This window comes from Bos indicus, chromosome 5 (genome assembly GCF_029378745.1).
Source record: "Bos indicus isolate NIAB-ARS_2022 breed Sahiwal x Tharparkar chromosome 5, NIAB-ARS_B.indTharparkar_mat_pri_1.0, whole genome shotgun sequence".
Taxonomy (NCBI): Eukaryota; Metazoa; Chordata; class Mammalia; order Artiodactyla; family Bovidae; genus Bos; species Bos indicus.
The window spans coordinates 113404597-113422890 of NC_091764.1; the positions used below are offsets into that span (position 1 = coordinate 113404597).

Genomic DNA, 18294 nt, shown 5'->3' on the forward strand with positions numbered 1-18294 from the left:
ATAGCTGATTAACAATGTTACCGCAGTTTCAGGTGAACAGCAGAGGCACTCAGCCACACACAGTCTTGTACCATCCTCCCCCTGAGGCACAGATTGTTTGAATGACTGTCTTTGGTGGCTTCTCGGTGACTGTTGGTGGTGGGCCCACCAACAATCTCTGTGGCCGGGATCTCTGATCCCTTCTCCTTGGTCACATGCCACATTCGGGGGTCTCCTGCACCCCTCCACGATTCCATCATCCACTCAAGCGAGTGCTTAGCTGAGGGCGTACTTGGTGTCAGCCAAATTCTAGTCTCTGGGAGGCCGCGGTGAATGAGACAGCAGGTTACAGCCATAAGCAAATAGACAGCAGCCTGCCCCGCTCAGTTCTCCGTTCTGGGAGCCATGGCCTCTGCTGGCTCCAGTCTTGGCTCTCAGGAAGCAGGCAGCACATCGCGGGGAGACGTTCCAGGCCAGAGGCAGGTCAGCCTCCAGGAGTTCACACAGAACCTGGTGAGGGCAGGAGGCTCACAAACAACAGCTGGTGTCGGGGGCTCAAAAGACCTGACCCAGGGGGCAGCCAGAGGAGGCTTGCTGGGGGCAGGGCAGGAGAAGGCAGACCGGAGGGCCAGCCAGTGAAACAGGTCTCAGGAACAAGTGGGGAATGGTGAGAAAGGGTATTCCAGGCAAAGGCAGCCACGTCAGCAGAGGCGAGGAGTGAGGAAGGGAGCGGAGATGAGCTCTGGTTGCCTGGAGCCCAGAGTGGGTCAGAGGCTGAGAAGGGCCTCGTTCAGCACCTGCCCTCCTCCCTCCCCTCACTTCCTCCTGCAGCCACACTCCCGCCTGGATGTTCTCACATGTGTCAGACACTCAGGGCCTTTGCATCTGCCACGCCTCTTTCCAGAACCCTCCTCCCTAGAAATCCCCGTGCCTGCTTCCCTCGGGTTCCTTCTGCGTGAGTGTCACCTCTCCCGTGAGGACATCCTTGGCCATCCTTCATAATAAACGCCACCCGATGGCTCCGGGTGACTTTCCTTCATGGCTCTTGCAGCGCCTGGCATTACACAGTCAGTATCTAATGTGTTGATCATCCGACTCCTTCACTAGGACGTGAACGCTGTGTACATTTCTGGAGTGAAGAGGATGCTTAGGGCCAGGGAGCCTCCCTCGCTCAGGGCTGGCAATTCCAGTCTGGAGCTGGGACCTAGAACCATTTTGGTGGCCTTTAGTCCTGCAGACCCACTTGTCACAGCGGTGTGAGGGCAGTGGTTGCTGGCTTGGGCTCCCCACCTTCATTCTGCCCAGGTGATGTGCGCTGACCTCTTGCCTCTCACCTCTGTCACCACCCAGGAGTCCCCTGGTGAAGGCCGTCTTCCACACCTGCAGAGCCATGCACGCCTCACTGTCCGGGAAGGCGGACGGGCAGCAGAGTTCCTTCTGCCACTGCGAGAGGGCCAGTGGCCACTTGTGGAGCAGCCTCAACGTTAGTGGGGCCACCTGTGACCCCAACCTTAACCATGTGAGTGGGGGCGTATAGCCCCGGGGGGCAGTGCTCATCTCTGCTGGGAGATAGCACTCTGACCCGTCATGAGCCCACCCGGCCTGTGGGGCTGCGCGAAAGGCAGGCCAGGCAGCAGCCCCTCCCCTAGAGCCTGGCCCGGTGGTCCGGGGGTTTTCCTTTCCGTACTTGGAACCAGCACGTTCCCACCTTGGCCCCAGGTCCTGCGGGCCCTCAGCTCGGTCAGCCCCAGGTGGACCTCGGCTGGCCAGGGCACGCATCTGCTCCGCCCCCGCCCCTTGCGTGCACACCCTGGAGCGGGTGGCTGCGGTGCATTGTAGTTGCATTGCATGTTCTGGCGGTACCCGTGCAATGTTTCCACAGTGCATCACAGAGGCCTGCCCGGCCCTCGAGAGACCCTCCCGTGCCTTGTTAGAGGGACTGTGTCACTGCCGGGGCACGAGGCAGGGCCGTCCGGGGCAGGGGAGGGGAGGCGTGCACACAGCTGAGGGGGACACGTCGTTTGCTCACCAGGAGGAGCCTGGTTCACTCCAGAAAGGGAGGCAGGAGGTGTGTTCTGAGGGTCAGATTCCGAGGCCCTCACTAGGGTTGGTCTGGCACCTCTGGCTGAGGTCATCCCTGGACCCGGACCCTGCAGTGAACCCGGGATAACATGCCAGCCCTACAAGACAAGTGTGCCTGCAGGGCCCAAGGCTCGCTCTAGGTGGTTCCTCTGGTGGGTCCAGTAGTGTTTGTCTTCATGGAGAACCAGAGAAGTTTGAGGAGGAGAGAGAGGCTGCAGGCATCTGTGTAGGAAAATGGGCCTGGAAGAAGGGGCCCCCACAGAGGCTAGCGTCCCTCAGAGGGCAGAATTCAGCCACAGGCTACTACCTCACCTCTCAGAAATGCTACCTTTGGTTGAGGAGAGGGGTCTCATCCACATTCTCCACCAGTGCTGTCAGCAGCCAAAAAACCACTGTGCCTGAGGGTCGGGCAACATACAGGTGCGAGGCAGGGTCGGCAGGGGGATGGGGGGTGTGGGGCAGCACCCTGGAGAAAGGGATGCCAGGCTGGATGAGATGAGGAACAGCCTGGAGGCGTCCATTGGTGCCTGAGGGCAGCACATGACCCACCTTGAGAAGCACTGTCCCTAGCACTAAGGGCCCTCAGGAGCTAGGCAACACCAGTGTGGGCTGAGGCCAGTGCCCTTTGTGATTCTCCTTTGTGACACTGCAGCCCTGTGTGGTGCCCATTTTTTGGGTGGGGAAACAGGCTCAGAGGTGAGGTCATGTGTCAGGGCCACAGAGCTATGGACAGAAAACCGTGACAGGTCTAGACTGGTGGATCCAAACCCTGGCATTGAGCCGCTCTGCGGGTCTACCTTCTTGGGTTCCTGTCTCCCCCGCCCACCACAGAGGCCACTAGGGCCAGACCTGGGCCCCATCCTTGGAAGCGAGCCTCTGATCCCTGTTCCTCCATCTCCAGGCTCTGATTCCCCTGCAAGGACAGGGCCTCTAGGCCAGCCATGGGCTCCCGGAGGTGGGAGGGGCTCCTGGAGGTGGGAGGGGCCTGCAACTTGCTGTCAGAACCTCTAGAGTTTTATTCCTACCCTTCCTAGTGTCTCCTCCATGAGGCGCTGCCCCTCTCTGATCCTTGGCTTCCTCACCCAGTCAATGGAAGAGCAGATTTCCCTACAGGGGCTGTGGGAAGGACTAGATGTCAGGAACTGAAGCTCCCTCCCTGGCGGTTCTCTTGCTCCCTGATTTTCTGGGTCTCCCCTTTAATCCCAGAGCTGCCAGGTGTCCGGTCGGGGAAGACCTGGTGCGTGCAGGGACCCTTGCCCTGGTAACCGGCCAGTCACCTTCTCCTTCCTCATGGCACACCACGCAGGTGGTCCAGCTGCTGACCTGTGACCTGCTCCTGTCGCTGCGGACGGCTCTGTGGCAGAAGCAGGCTGGAGCCAGCCAGGCCCTGGGGGAGACCTACCACGCATCGGGCGCCGAGCTGGCTGGCTTCCAGCGGGACCTGGGCAGCCTGCGCAGGCTGGCACACAGCTTCCGCCTGGCCTACCGCAAGGTAAGGCCCAGCCTGCTGCTGGGGAGGGTGGATCGAGGTGTCAGAACCGAGCCTAGCTCTGGAGTGGGGTCATGGAGTCGCTGACCGGTCAGGCCCTGAGCTGGGTGCCATTCATCCCTTTGTTTGGCTCATGCTGTGTGTGCCCAACCCTGGAACGTGGCAGTGAGCAGTCCACACAGCACAGACAGGCCAGCAGAGATCTCGCCTTACCAGTTAACACGAGGGAGCACTGCTAGGTTTTCATAGTGGGTGTCAGAATCCCCTAGAAATGTGTTGAATGCTTTTTCTGGGCCGTGCTTGAGAACTCTCCACGTAACATCCCCTGGGCAATGAGGGCAGTTGTATAACCCACTTAGTGGACTCAAACTGTTCCTGTGTTTACCTTTATTGCTAATTAAGAGTAATACAACTCAACATATTTTCCCTGAATTGTTTTCCAAAAATTCAAGTGAGAAGGCCAGTGTTAGGGGTGGGGAAGGGCTGTGTTTGGAAACGTGTGAAAAAGAAGGGCTTGGGGTACGGCTGCCCTCACCCTCAAGTGCTCTGGGACCCTCACGTGGTTGCATTGTAGCCCCTGTGTGCAGCGAGCCAGGACAGACACTGCAGACGAAATACAGTCATGTGAGAACCACCCCCTTCACGGTGGAAAAGAGGAAGTGCGCTCAGGGGCGGCGGCCTCCTCACAAAACATCCCCACCTGCCTCTCCCTTGCCCGCCTCCACCCTGGCCTTCCAGGGCAGCACCACCCTCCTCACACCCTGATGTGTTCGGGTGTAAAAGAAACTAGAGACCTAGGGAGACCCCCTTCTCCCCTCCCCCCTCCCGTCAGTGACGCGTATTGACAGAAGGGCTGCAGGTCTTCCTCCTGAGACCTTCTGAACTCTGAAGAGGAGACTCTTTCTGAAGAAACCAAACGACACAGGCCCCGAGCCGCCTGAGCTGTCCCCCTGCCTCTCTCCCGTCCCTGCCTCTCCCCTGTCCTGCTTTCGGGCTGGAGGCAGCCTCCGGCGTTGTGAGGGTCCACCCGCCTACTGTCCTTACAGCCCGGAGCGCACGCCGGTGCTCTCAGTCACCGTCAGCGGAGGTGGCCCTTAGCTTCCCTCTCAGCGTGCTAGCTCGCTCCAGCCCCACCAGCGGGCCTGTGCTCTTCCCTTCTCCTGCTGGGTGTGTGTCCAGGGTCAGAGTGAGGACGGGAGAGGCTGTTTTCAAAGGGTGAGCAGGGCAGGGTGTTTAGAGGAGAAGGGGTGTGGTCAGCGGGCAGATGGCGATGGGATCATCCCAGGGAGGGATGCCCCCAGGGACACAGACAGGTGAGGACACCGGGCTTGTGTCCCCGGGCTTCCAGGTGTTCCTGCATGAAGCCACCGTGCGCCTGATGGCCGGAGCCAGCCCCACCCGCACCCACCAGCTGCTGGAGCACAGCCTGCGACGGCGCACGGCTCAGAATGCCAAGCACGGTGAGCCCCCAGCGCTGGCGCCTGGGCGGGCCCAGGGGAGGGGAAAAACCCAAGGCTTGATTTGGTGGGTGGCCAGGGAGGGTCCGTGAGGCATTGTGGGGCTGGACTGGCCTCGGTCAGGTTGTCGTGGGTCCAGCCTCTCCAGAGTGAGAAGGGGATGGTGGGGGGTGTTGTCCCAGCGCAGGATCTGGGGCCCCGCTGATGGGCCGCATCTCAGCCCCATCACAGAATGATAGCCAGAGTAATGTGTGTGGCACTCGGCTGGGTCAGCTCATCTGTCTGTTGAGCTGAACCTCCCTCGCTTGGGGGCGGGGGGCTTAGATACCCAAGTTCTCACCAAGCCGGGGGACAGCACCTGCATCGTAGCGGGCTCTCAGCGGGTATGTGTGTCTCCTGCTTCCCACAGGAGAGGCGGACGCCTGGCCCGGGCAGCGAGAGCGGGCCACTGCAATCCTCCTGGCCTGCCGCCACCTCCCTCTGTCCTTCCTGTCCTCCCCGGGACAGCGGGCCGTGCTGCTGGCTGAGGCTGCTCGCACCCTGGAGAAGGCGGGCGACCGGCGCTCGTGCAGCGACTGCCAGCAGATGATCGTCAAGCTGGGGGGTGGCACCGCCATCGCCGCCTCCTGACCACGGGCTCTGCCCACATCAGCCGCCGCCTCCCTCCATTGCTCCCCAGCTCCCTCCGTCTCTGAGTCTCCTCTGTCTCTGAGTCTCTCCCTCCTCCTCTGTCTCCCTCCCTCCTCCTCCCTCTCTCTCTCCCTCCTCCCTCTGTCTCCCTCCTCCTGTCTGAGTCTCCCTCCTCCCTCTGTCTCCCTCCTTCTCTGTCTCTGAGTCTGTCCCTCCTCCCTCTGTCTCTCTCCCTCCTCCCTCTGTCTCTCTCCCTCCTCCTCTGTCTCTGAGTCTCTCCCTTCCCTTTGTCTCTCCCTCTTCGTTTTCTCTCAGTCTCTGCCTCCTCCTCTGTCTCTTGTGTCTCTTCCCTGTGGGAGCTGAGGGATGAACCTTGGCTTCGGAGCAGTCACCCGCCGAGGCTTCTGGACCACGGCTAGCGGGCCCCTGGGAGCTGCTGCAGAGAGAGGCCCCCAGCCTGGGCCCCAGTGGGCCTGAGCAGGGAAAGACAGGGAGGGCAGGAAATGGGGGTTCCCTGACTTGAAAGTGGCAGGGGGAGCTCCCAGGCTGCCCAGTCCCATCTCCAGCCCTCCCAAGACTCTGAAAATCTCCCCGCTCCCTTTTCCTGCTTGTTTTTTTTTTAATCAGGCTTTCTCTCTGGGGGACATAGGTCTCTGGGCACCATGCGCTCCACCCGTGGCACTGTGCCCAGCACGCCCCCCTTTTATACGAATGTTTTTATATCCGTGTGCTTGGGGTTGCGGTGATGCAAGGCTGAGTTGCTGTGGCATCTTTATTTCTCTCCCCAGGTCCGCGTCCCCTCCCCTGTACCTGACAAAGCGAGTTCATTGTTTTCTCTTCATTACACCGGACAGCCAGGGGAGGAGCGAGCCCAGCCCTGGGGAGGTGGGTGGGAGGCAGGGGGCAGGCTTGGGGATGGGTGAAATCGTGTTGGCATTATTTTTTAATTTTTTAAAAAAATAAATGGTCTTATTTAATTGTCCTGTTCCTTCCCACTCCCCCACCCCCTGGGATGTCAGCCCAGACTCGGGGTAGGCCCCCGGGGGGCTGGGAGAGATAAAGCCACCCACCAGGACTGAGGACCAGGGGCCTTCAGCGTGGGTTCCCCACTCTCTCGGGCTCCCTCCCACCCCAACTCCTACCTCCACAGTCTATTTTTATCCCTAATTCTTGGCCTGAAAATAAGCCAGGCTGGCAGGGACCAGACCCCACCCCGTCCCCAGACAAGCCGCCTTTTGAGGTGGGCACAGCGTTGCCCACGATGGGCACTAGGATCGAAGCCCCCTTCCTGAGGGGGGCCTGTGAGGGAGTGTGGCCCCGCTTTCCCTACTTTTCTGGATGCCCAGGCTTGGCGTCTACCTGAGGCCATTTCTCCTGGGGCCTGCGGGGAGGCCGAGGGGCTGCCCTCCTCCGTCCCTGTGCCTCTCACCCCCTTGGGCTGGTTGGGGCAGAAAGTGGGCAGGGGCCCCAGTACAGACTGAGGGGACATGCAGCAAGGGCTCCCCTCATGCCGAGAGCAGGCCTCACCCGTAAGCTTGGGCCTCACCCACTTCTCTTCTGCCCGCACCTTGATGGCCCTGTGCCCTGGGTGAGCCAGCCTTTGTGTCGTGTGTATATACTGTGCCTTTTCTCGTTATGGTTCAGGGTGGGAGGGGGTCGGTTTTTCACTGAAAAGGGGGCTATGCCTGTGGCTTCCTTGATGTGGAATCATTCACTGTGTCCTGGATGTAGGTTATTGAATAAACACAGATTGGTACCACCCGGCGTGAAGTGTGTGGGGTCTGTGGCGTGACCAGCCAGGCAGCCGCGTGGCTCGGCCTCAGTGGGTCCGGAACCAGGGGCTGCCTATCCCCCTCTGCCGAGAGGTCCCAGAGGCTTCGGGCTGACAGACCTTCCTTGCCCGCCCATGCTCCTGGCCCCGTCCTCCCAGCGCTGGCTGTCTGGCTCACACTTCAGGGCTAGGACAGACCTGGGCGAAAAGGGGTGTTGGTGGTGGTGTTGCTGGGGTCAGAGGTCACCGTATGCAGGACGCAGCTGGCTGCTTAGCAGACAACACCAGTTCTTTGCGATTTGGGGTGCTAAACCCTCCTGGGTTCACCCTTGAACCCAGGTTCACCTGGTTGGGTTTCCCCATCTCCCTGGAGGCAGAGAGCTTCTGAGATGTGGCCCGCAGGTCACATCCGAGTCCAGCTCCTGTGCTTTCCAGCCAGGTCCCCTTGGGCGGGTGGCAGGAGTCGAGGGCGTCCCTTCAGCCTCCACATGCCTGTGTGCAGACAGCCAGCCCCTGCCTGTGACGGCCTGCTGGCCAGTGTGCACCACCCGGCGCATGTGAAGTGCCAGTTTGTGGGGAGGGCCCGTGAAGCTGGGGAGGGGCCCAGGCACAAGCAGTGCAGGGCCGTGTGGGCAGGCGGGTCAGCAAGGCCCGTGGGGATGAGGTCTGGGGGCCAAAGTGCATGGTCCATAACCCGGCCCCTGGCTGAGAAATGGGCCAGGGCCCTTGAGCTGTCTAAGCCACTCCCTTCTCTGAAGGACATACAGCAGGCCACTGTCCCGAGGGCCAGAACAGCCTGTGGGGGTGCGGGGTGGGGGCCGGGGGGCCACTGTAGCTGGTCCTTGTCCAGTCACTAGAGCAGCATTTCCAGCGGAGGCCTAGCCCCTGCGATGGAGATCCAGGGCCCTTGGGACTGAATGAGCAAAGAGGTCACACCCACCTCCCAGCCCAGCCTCTCCAGGGCCTGTGTCACCAGGGTGGGTGGCTGTGGGTGGCTGAAGTGTGCCCAGGAACCCGATGCTTTTGTGAGTCTCTACGGGATCTGTGACTCAGCACCCACCCTCCTCCCCCAGCTCCGTACAGCTGCAGGATCGTCTTGGGGGCACCCCACCCCCACCCTGGGTCGAGGGTGTGAAAGCCATCTTCCCTGTGAGCCATGGGGGTCCCCACTGCAGGCATAACCATGGACCCTGGCCTCTGTTCTGACCTGGGGCTTCTGGGCCTTGGTTTTCTCAAGAGAACGTAAGAAAGGGCCAGGTGGACCCTCCTACAGGTGAAGAGCTGGAGGGTTTGGGGGCCTCGGGCAGCCCAGCCAGCAGGAGGAAGGCCGGAGACTGGCTGGGAGCAGGGGCCCCTCTGCCAACACACGCTGCCATTCCACCACCAGACCCACAGTGCCGGCAGAATATGGAAGAGTCCTAAACTGCCTAAACTGCGTCAGTTGGGTGACCTTGGCAAGGTACTGAGGTCTCAGGACCTCAGTTTCCTCATCTGTCCAGCCACATGCTCATGGGGCTTTCATGAGGACTAAAAGAAGAAATAGCAAATGGCAGCCATTGTTATCGAAACAGTATACCGTGCCTAAGATATCCAGTGAGGGGCATAACCCAACCCTCAACCTCCCACCAGTGCCTGGCACAGAGGAACTTGATGCATGCAGGGTGTTGGCAGTGCCCTGGGCCACAGCCAGGAAAAGGGAGAGCTGGAAGTGCCAAGCCTGAGGGGGGGCAAGCACCCTGGTGGGGGCACTGCCAAGGCTCTGGGTCCAGCAGCCCCATCCCCGTTTCCCCCAGAGCAGCCACTGGGAGCAGGCTCCCCCATCCTGAGTACCAGCTGTCTCCAGGCCCACTGCCCACGCCCATCAGGGGGGTGGCCCCAGGCCAAGCTGGCCAAGTGGCCTGCAGCCCAGGGGCCGGCCCAGGGCCAGACAATGTCAATGAGGATCAGCCAGGCTCAGCGAAGTCAAGCAGGTGACTGGCTGGAGGGGCTCTCCTCCATTCAGGGTCATGGACCCTCGGGGGCCCACCAGCTCTCTCCCCTGTGCCAACTCCAAGATGGCTGGAGCCTAGCTGCCCCCTCTCCCATGGCTCCTCCTGGTGTGGACATTCCGGCTGGCATTCAGCCCTGACCACCCTCTCCAGCTACTTCTCCCCAGCTCCCAGAGCACTTGCCCACCAGCTCTCAGTCCTCTGCTCTTGCACATGCTGTGCCCTCTACTGGCACTGCCGTCTGTCCAGTCAATGACCAACACCTCCACCATCAGTGCCTCACAGAGCCAAGCTGGGGCCCCTTTATTCTCAGGGATGGGAGTCACAGAAAAGGGTTTATTTACACAAGGAGCCCCCAGGACAGAACCACTGGCCTTACCCAGTGTGCCATATCCCTACAAGACTCCAAGGCTCCTCCTGGTCCAGTCTGGGCAGGCAGAAGGGCTGGACTTCAAGGCTGGCACCCCTCCTTCCGCGGCCTGGGCGCCCCCCGCCCGGTCAGGCCCGTGGCAAGTCCCCCTGGCAGAAGAGGGCTCCCGGCGCTGCAACGCCTCGAGAGAATCGGCAGCTCCTTCTTCACACGGTGACCTCAGCTTTGCTGTTGGTGCTCAGGTGCCGGGTTCCGCGCCCGGCGCTGCCGTAAAGGCCAGGAGCCTGCGGGCTGAAGGCCTCGGGCAGCTTCTCCACGCTAAACTGGCTCCGGGGCGCGTGGCCCGGCCGTCGCGGCGCGGGAGAGGCGTGAACCGCCAGGTGGCCGCGGGCTGCGGGCCGGACGGGGCGGCCGGCGGTCCAGGCCTTGTAGTGGCCCGATGGGGTGGAGCCGGCGGGGGGCGGGTAGCCCGGGGGGGCCCAGGGGCAGGCGTCGAGCAGCTCAGGCAAGTCCTCGGGGGGCCTCCGGGCTCGCGACGGGAGGGTCAGCGGGGCGGGTTCCGTGGCAGGAAAACGCTGGTAGAAGTCCGGAGCCGAGGCCTCTGCGGGGACAGAGAGCCGTGAGTCGGGGGCGGGGCCAGACCTCGGGGGCGGGGTCAGACCTCGGGGGCAGGGGCAGGTCCCGGGGGCGGGGCTTCAGCGCCTCCCGGCAGGTACAGGCTGCAGAGGCGGGGATCTCAGGCCCACCCGGGAAGGGTACAGGCTACGCCCCCCGGCTCTAGATTCGGCTACCCGGCCCCAGAGCAGCGGCCTGATCAGAGAAGGGTGCGGGGCGGCCGAGGCGTGGGAGCCGATCGGCGAGGGGGCGATGCGGACGCTGGCTGGAGCGCCGGGAACTTTAGAACTGGGACGCCGAGCCTCACAATCCAAGCGCTTGCACTTCCGGGGGTGCAGTGGGCCCGGAGCTCCCCAGCACAAACCCGGCCTCTCACCTGCGGCCTTGAGCCCAGCTGCCTTGAGGGTGGTGTACTTAGCGAAGTCGGGCTGCAGCGTCACGTTGCCGCCGCCCTGCAGCCGCGGGGCGCGCGGGGGCCCCGCAGTCACCGAACCCAGGGGCACGTTGTTGGGGCGTTTCTTGTCTGGAAGGAGGAGATGAGACTCGGCTCGCTGACCGAAAGACATGCCGCACCTCTTTTGCAGCCCACTCCCGGAGGGCAATTAAAGATAACTTGTGAGATGACTTTGGAACTCATTCCTTCTCTGTCTCCTGACGGCAGAATCTCCAGTACCTCGGACAGGGCCTGGCTCAGAATAAACGTGAATAATAGCAGCCAGCCCTGAGGGGGTGCTCATCTAACGGATGACTTGCCAGCTTGTTCGATTGGAGCCTGGTGCTGGGGCTCAGGATCAGCTTCTCCCAGAGGGGAAGAGAATGTTTGAGGATTGGAACCCATAGTGGGGGGAGGGGAGGTGCTGTCAAGGCTGCATCGCCAGCAGGAGTCCAAGAGGGAGGCACCAGCCTGAAGGAAAAGGCCCACGAGAGGCCACAGACGCAGGCCAGGGCTCTGAGCCAGAGCCTAGAACCAGGCAGACCCAGAGTCTGAACTGGGCATCCCTGAATCTGGAATCTTCACAGAGTCCCAAGGCTGGAGGTTGCAGGACCCTGGAAGGGACCCCTGTCCACCACGAGGAGCTGACTAGTTGCCCACTCCCCCCTCACAGAAGCTGACTAGTCCCCTCACAGAGGCGGGCAGCTCACTTCCATCTGAGAAATGGCTCACAGCCTCAGCGCTCCGGTCCCCTGCTCCCAGGCCCTCCTGACAAGGCGGCTCCGTGCTGTGGATCAACAAAGGCCCGGCCACTAGCCGCCTCACCTGTGCTCTTGTGGGGGGAGCCCCGGGAAAGGCCATCACCCATCTGCACCTGGACACAGCTACCCAGAGGTGGGCCCAGAGACGGAGGCAGTGGCTCCTGGGGGCTGGGCTGCTTCAGGAGTTCCGTCAGCGTCCTGTGGGGAAAGAGTGGTGACAGGCAGCCTGTTTCCCTGTCAGCCAGGCTTGGCCCATCAGAGGCAGCGCCCGCCATGACTTCTCATTGTCTGGCCCTGGGCAGCTCTTTCAACCCTTCTGGCCTCCCCTCTCCCCAGTGATTAGCCCCAAATATCTAGTTGCTCCTCCCAGACATGACCTGTAGCCCAAACATGGCCAACTCTCAGAGCAGGTCAGGAAACTAAAGGGGTCACGTGTAACCAGGGCCACCTTATTTTCCAAAGGCTCTCCTCCTCCCCATTCTGGAGTCTACTCCCCAAGACCCTCCATGTTGAGCCCCCTCTCTCAACACAAGCATCTGAGCATCTCTGGCTCCTGGACTTTGTGCCACTCCTTCTCCATCTCCTCTGGGAAAACTCCTACTCATTCTTCAAAGCCCACCAGAATCCTTCCTCTACCAGGAAGCCTTTTTTTTTTTTTACCTGCCTACCTTCCTCCCCTCTTGCCACAGGGGTTTCTGCTGTGTTCCGGGACTTAGCTACCAGCACAAGCAAGGAGGATGGACAGTGTGGGGAAGGAGGAGCCAGGAGATCCCACAGTGCCAGCCCCGCACCAAAGGCTGTGTGACCTTGGGTACCAGGACACCCAGCCCCCACCCAGCTGTGACGGGATCTGACTGAGCCTTCCCCACAGACAGCCAAACCCAGCCTTCAGCCCAGCTGCCTTCAGAGTCCAGAACCCATGATTTCCTCCTCGCTGGGGCCTCAAATGACTGATTCATGCTGAAGCACACTGGAGATGGGACACCTGGGATGGGCGCAGTTTGGCTGCAATGTGGCAGGAGCTGAAGGTCTCCTAGCGCCTGCCTGAGCCGATCCACGTGCCCTGCTCACTCCTTGGCTGCTCACCCCCGTGGTCTCATCTCTGAGCACCCACCAGACAGCTCTCCCAAACACCTGAGCGATTTTCATGCCTCTGAGCCTTTGCACAAACTTTCTCCAGAGATGGACTTGGACGCCCCACCAAGCCGTCTGAGAAGCCTTTCCTGACCAGCAAGCTCAACAAAGCAGAGGGTGTGACTCGAGGGGAGGAGGGCAGGGGTTCAGAGCACACCCACACACAGCTCCCCAAATAAGAAATCGGAGTCAGGGAACATGGGAGCCTAAAGGCCAGACAGAAAACAGCACTGGCCCACGGACACAGCACAACAGGGGTGGCCCAGCTCTTCCTGAAGCATCACTAGACCTGCTTCCTGGTCCCCTGAGGATAAAGTGGGTTCCGGGTGAATGTGTCCCTAGGCTGCCGCAGCCACTCCCCTCCACCATCATGGGCCCCCAGTTCCTGCTGCCCCGCTCGGATCAAGGACAGGCCCTGTCCTCTCCCCTCATCCAGCTCCAGGAGGCTCCAAGCTCAGGAGGCCCAGGCCTTGCTCCTGAAGCATCCAGCACCCAGGGTGAGAGGCACCAGATCGCACGCAGCACAGCAGCTGAAGCCAGGGTTCCAGTCCCGGCTCTGCCTACAGCTGCCTTAGAGCAGGTGGGCTGGGTGGTCTGGAGAATGAGGGGTCCCATAGAGTGCCAAGGAAGCCCTCCTGCCCCTGAGGGAAGTCTAGGAGTGGGAAAGCATTAACACCTAGCCCCACACAGGCATGGGGGCCTCTCTCCACAGTCACTTCTAAGTACCAGCCTGTCGCACACTGTGTCAGCAGCCCACACACCCAAGGGAGCCGGGCCTGGATGAGCGAGTGAGGAGGGCCCAGGCCCCAGGACATGGGGGTGACTGGGGGCATGTGAGTGTGTATCGGGGTATGGGGTGTAAGTGAAGGTTTAGGTTTGGGACACCGAATCCCAGAGTCCCTTTCCCAGCTGAGATAGGGAACCTGGGTCCTGTGACCCCCACTTAACACAAAACTCAGAACTCAGCACCTGTCCAGACCGCAGCCAAAAGGACCCTGTACCGCACCCAATGCAGATCCCCTTCTACCCAAGGGCACTGAGTGGGGTGAGATGGGGAGGTCTTCTAAAAACACTAGGGAAATAAGGTCAGCCCTGAGTCACAGCTTTGGGGGTGGAGGGGGGAGTGGGAAGGGAAGCAGGAGGGGAGAGAGCCAAGGGAGCCACAGAAAATGTCCCCTCCCTGGGGACCTGAGATGCCTGTCGCTACATCAGTGCACGCCCCCACCCCAGCGCTAGTTGGGCTCGGGCCCTGGCCCCCTCCCCTAGGCACGGATTTTGTGCCCTCAGTCGGGCGACCTGCCCTCCCTCCAACTCCGGAAGAGGCCGGAGCCACGGGGGAAGGCGGCTCAGCACCCAGCTCCCGCCGGAAGGTCAAGGGGAGACGGAGCGGTATCGGCTGTCTCCCTCCGTGAAGGGGGTGTGGGGAGAAACAGACCTGGAGATTCAGAAGCGGGGAGGCAAAACCTGGAGGAGGGGGCTGTTGAGAGGACCGGAGGTTCCAGAGGGTCAGGAAGAACGAAGGCTCGCGAGGGGGAGCCCACCCGGCAGGCTGGCCATCCAGGGGGTTGGGAGGGGATCCCGGGCCCCGGCCCCGGGCCGCGCGCGCTCACCTGGTCACGGCGCGCCGCGCGCGCGGGCTGTGCGCCCTCTCCAGGCCCAGGCGCGCCCCGATGCCGGCTAGCACCAGCAGCGCGGCGACGCCGCACACCGCGTAGACGGCCGTGTGGCTGCGTTCGCGGCCCGGGTCCCGGGGCGCGGCGGCGTCGCGGGCGCGCGCGGGCGGCCGGCCAGTCTGCACCCAGGCCGGCGTGTCGTAGTTGGAGCAGCGGCTCTGGTCCAGGCGCCGCGGCCCGTCGTGGCAGCAGAAGCGGTAGCCGCACGTGCCGCAGCAGAAGTTGTAGGCGCCCGAGCTGCAGTTGAAGGGCGGGTCCCACTGACCCATCACGTCGTAGTAGCCGCGGCAGCGGTCGCCCCCGGCTGGGGCTGCTGTGCCGGGAGCCGCCGGCTCCTGCGCCTCGGGGGCCCCCGCGCGGCCCGACGGCGGCCGCGCCAGCAGCAGCGCCAGCCCGAGCCCGAGCCCGAGCCCGAGCCCCGGCGGCCCGCGGCGGCCGCGCAGCCCCCGCGCACCGGCCCGCTCCATCGGGCCCGCGCCTACGGCTACAGCACCCGGCGCATGGCGGCGCGCCGCGGCTCCGTCCCGCCGCGCTCCGGGCCCGCTGGTCCGCGCCCGCTGGGATCGCGCCCGCCTCGCCGCCCTGCCGCTGGCTCCTGGAGGACACCGCCTCTGTCGTCAGCTTCCCGCGAGGACCCCAGACCCTGGGCCGGGGTTCGGTCTGGGCCTCGCGGGGCCGGGTCTCCAGTGGGCGCGTACTCTTCGCAGGCTCACCTCGGACTCGAGCCGGCCAGTTGGCGCCCTGGGACTGCCCCCCACCCCCGGGCCGGGCGGTGGGTCCTCTCCTGCGCGCGGTCCCGGCCCGGCGGGTGTGCGGGTCCCGGTCCTAGCGGGGGCGGCAGGCCGCCGGATTCCGCTGCCTTCCCGCCGCCGGCTCCGCGCTGCCCGCGCTCTGGCTGCGGCTCCGGCTCCGCGCGGGCTCGGGCGGGCGGGGGAGGGAGAGAGCGGGGGAAGGAGGGCAGGCGGGAGGGAGGCAGGGCCGGGGGAGGAGCGCGGCCGCGGCGGCGGGAGGGCGGTGGCACAGCGGGCCCCGCACCGGCGGAGCGCCCCACCGAGACCCTCCCCGAAGGCCCGCCGCGAGCGGTCCTCGGAACGGGCGCTCCAGGGCGCTCAGCCCAAGGCTCTCGGGACTGTTCCTTCGGACACGAGGCCCGCCGCGCGAGCGCTTGTGTTTACAGGTGCGGGGACTGAAGGGACCGGGCAGCCCTGGCGGGTCGCTGTTGTCCCCCATCCTCCCCGCGCCCTCCGCCAGTTCCGATCCAGACACAAGTGTGGCTTGAGGCAGGGCCATTCCCTTCTGCGCGCCTCGATGTTCTGGCTGTTAAATGGGAAGGAAACTTCCAGCAGAGCCTCAGCAGAAGGCCAAGTTTAGGTCCCCTCCTGGCCGCCTCGGGTTCAGTGTTAACCCTGGGACATGAACCTGGGTCCCAGAACTTCCTGGACGCTGGGCTGGGGTCCTGCAGTGGGTGGCCACACGTCTATGAGCGATGGACATGGCCTAGTCCGGAGCTCCCTGGATCTCTCCTGCCAGCCCAGGTGAGAAAGGGAGGAGATTGGTTTACCCGCAGGGACCCCCCTTGGGGCAGAGCCCTTGTCAGACACTGCGCCCTGGTCCCCACTGGACCCTCAGGTCCTTTCTCAAGCCCCGGGGTAGGGGTAGGGGCTGGGAGGGAACCTACTCAGAGCACTACTCAGTTATGATTCTGAAGTTGGTTTTAACTGCAGAATGTGATCTGAGCAACCCAGGTGAGCTGCCTGGCTTTTCCCTGCCTCAGTTTCTCATTTTAACACCAGGAACTGCCTCTTCTGGTGGGGAGGGGTCAGTGTGGGGCCTCCCACTGTCTAGATGAGAGCATTAGGGGGGTGCTGACTGCAGGCGTGTTTCCTGGTGTCCCCACACATCTGCTGAATGAATGAAGTGACTCTAGCCTCTGGTTTCAGATGAAGAATTCGGGCTCCTTGGGTCCTTCCTGCTCCCTCTTGCATCCTGTCTTCACTCAGTAACTGGGATCAGCTTATAAAAATGGAGGAGGTGGAGGCAGGAAGGAGACAGATTTACATTTAAAGGAGGATCAGGTTTTCTGTTGATGAGATGAGGGGCTGACAGACTAATTTCAGGGCTAAGACAGGAAGAGGGTGACCTCCCTTCAAAGCCCTCCCCCATTCCTTATGCCCTGGCCAAAAACAGACTGCTCCTCTGTCCTCCACCCACAAATATGCTTTGGATCCAGCCCAGAAGACCCTACCCTACTAAAAGGCTTTATTACAATTTTAGAGAAAAAAGAAAATAGATGAACAAAGGGATCTTAATTCCATTACCTTAGTCCCATTACCAGGGAAAACTGATGCTTTACAAACTGCTTTATAACTGGTTTTTCATTTACTTTTTGCTGTCAAACTTTGAGTATATTATTCTGCTTTAGAACTATATTTTCTGGTGCATCCTTTGCTGCTTCCTTAGCTGGTATTCCTAGAAATGGAATCCATGGCACAGACTGTCTAGTTTGTATCAATGCCCCCAAGACACACTGCCAAGCAGCCCTCTGGGTCACTGAGTCTCGGAGGGTAGCTGCTTCTCCCCTCTTTCCCACCCTATTACTGGGCACTAGGTTTCAAGAGGCTTGTTGCTGCTCCCTGGGACTGTGACCTCTTCCCGGGTAACATGACCCTGTTGGACCCAGAGCAAGTCTTCTAATGCTCTGCTTCTCCCTGGTCCCCTCTCCTGACCCTACTTTCTTCGCATCATTGGATGCTCTGCCCAGCTTCCACCCCAAGTTTACTGCAATCAGGATATATGTCTCTATTTAGCCAATGAAGGAGCTGGATTCCAGGCACCGCCCTACCATACCCCCAAGGAACTGATGTCTAACCTCCAACTCCTCCCCACATCCATGGCTTCCTCCCCATCTCAGTCTGGTTCAGTGGTCAGCCAGGAACCATAGATGCCCACATCTACTGGGTCCATGCCAGGCACTCAATGCCGTCTCCATGTGAACACTCAGCCTTGGGGTGAGGGATGACACAGAGAGGGCAAATGCAAAGAGAGACCACAGCTGACTGGCTGAGCCCTGGGGTCTGACCATCCACTCACCTGTCCCCCAGGTGCCCAGCCACGTGCTGGGCAAGAGGATCTAGAGACAGAGTAGTCCAGTTAAGGGAAGACCCCTTTGTCCAAGCTGCCCTCCCTGGACCCTGGGATCTCTCTCCATGACAAGGCACCAGAGCACCAGCCCCTTGTCTCCACTGCCCGCCACCCCCAAGCCTGTATCACCAAAAGTCATCCATTGATCCAGGCTTAAAATAACCCCTGGCATCTGCAGCAAGCCCCATGGGGCAGACAGAGGAGCCGAGTTGCCATTCATGAAGGGCACCTGCCCTGCCCCCAGCTCCGAAAGCTGGGATCTGGAGTATGTGGGTATCTGAGTGTGCTCAAGAACATGAGTGAGAGTGTACACGTCTGGGGCTGGCACAGCTGTGAGGGCCTTCATTGCACGTGGACATGTGTGTATGTGTGTGTGGCAGTGTGAATGTACCTGTGCACAACCCTCCCTGTTGAGTACTCGCCTGGTGCCCAGGTCTGGCTGGGCAGGGCTCAGGGTCCTGAGAGGAGAGATCGGGGACGTACATTAAGAACCTGGCTTGGGCCTCATCATCTGGATTCTAGGTGGTAGGTAACCAGTCTGCCCAGCCTTCCTAGAGAGAAACCCAAGACCCCGGGACGGGGAATGACTTGTGGTGACTGGCACACAGCCTGGAAGGGCCGGAGTCTGGCCTGGAACCTGCACTGCATGCCCCAAACCTACCTTCTGACCAGTTCAGTACAGAGAAAGCAGCTAGAGGCCCCTGACCCAGAGGCCTGGCAGCAGTGCCAGTGCCTAACACCTGGCACATCAACTCCTCCATGAAGCCCTGG

At 61.8% G+C, this 18294-nt stretch overlaps 2 protein-coding genes across 2 annotated transcripts in view; one reads left to right on the plus strand and one right to left on the minus strand.

Annotated features, from left to right (window-relative positions):
- SREBF2 (sterol regulatory element binding transcription factor 2) overlaps nucleotides 1–7396 on the plus strand; it is a 57959-nt gene extending 50563 nt beyond the window's left edge. The window contains exons 16-19 of the mRNA XM_019961897.2: nucleotides 1330–1498; nucleotides 3368–3553; nucleotides 4899–5010; nucleotides 5417–7396. Of these exons, the coding sequence (XP_019817456.2) occupies nucleotides 1330–1498; nucleotides 3368–3553; nucleotides 4899–5010; nucleotides 5417–5637 (688 nt within the window). The 3' untranslated portion in view covers nucleotides 5638–7396. The remainder of the gene's footprint in view (nucleotides 1–1329; nucleotides 1499–3367; nucleotides 3554–4898; nucleotides 5011–5416) is intronic.
- A 2275-nt stretch (nucleotides 7397–9671) lies between these two features.
- SHISA8 (shisa family member 8) lies at nucleotides 9672–15237 on the minus strand. The gene is made up of 4 exons (XM_070790502.1): nucleotides 14320–15237; nucleotides 11640–11773; nucleotides 10758–10904; nucleotides 9672–10367 (listed from the first exon to the last, which is right to left on the minus strand). Exons 1-4 carry the CDS (start codon nucleotides 14847–14849, stop codon nucleotides 9973–9975), a joined length of 1206 nt encoding a protein of 401 aa, XP_070646603.1. The 5' UTR covers nucleotides 14850–15237; the 3' UTR covers nucleotides 9672–9972.
- Between the last annotated feature and the right edge of the window lie 3057 nt (nucleotides 15238–18294).

What these genes read in the sequence shown, in the direction of transcription:
- SHISA8 (XM_070790502.1), bottom strand. Translation starts at nt 14,849, where the DNA reads ATGGAGCGGGCCGGTGCGCGGGGGCTGCGCGGCCGCCGCGGGCCGCCG. An exon ending in GCGCGGCGCGCCGTGACCAG is followed by an intron (nt 11,774 to 14,319) that starts GTGAGCGCGCGC and finishes CTTTCCCCACAG; the next exon opens with GACGCTGACGGAACTCCTGA. An exon ending in CTCCCCCCACAAGAGCACAG is followed by an intron (nt 10,905 to 11,639) that starts GTGAGGCGGCTA and finishes TCCTCCTTCCAG; the next exon opens with ACAAGAAACGCCCCAACAAC.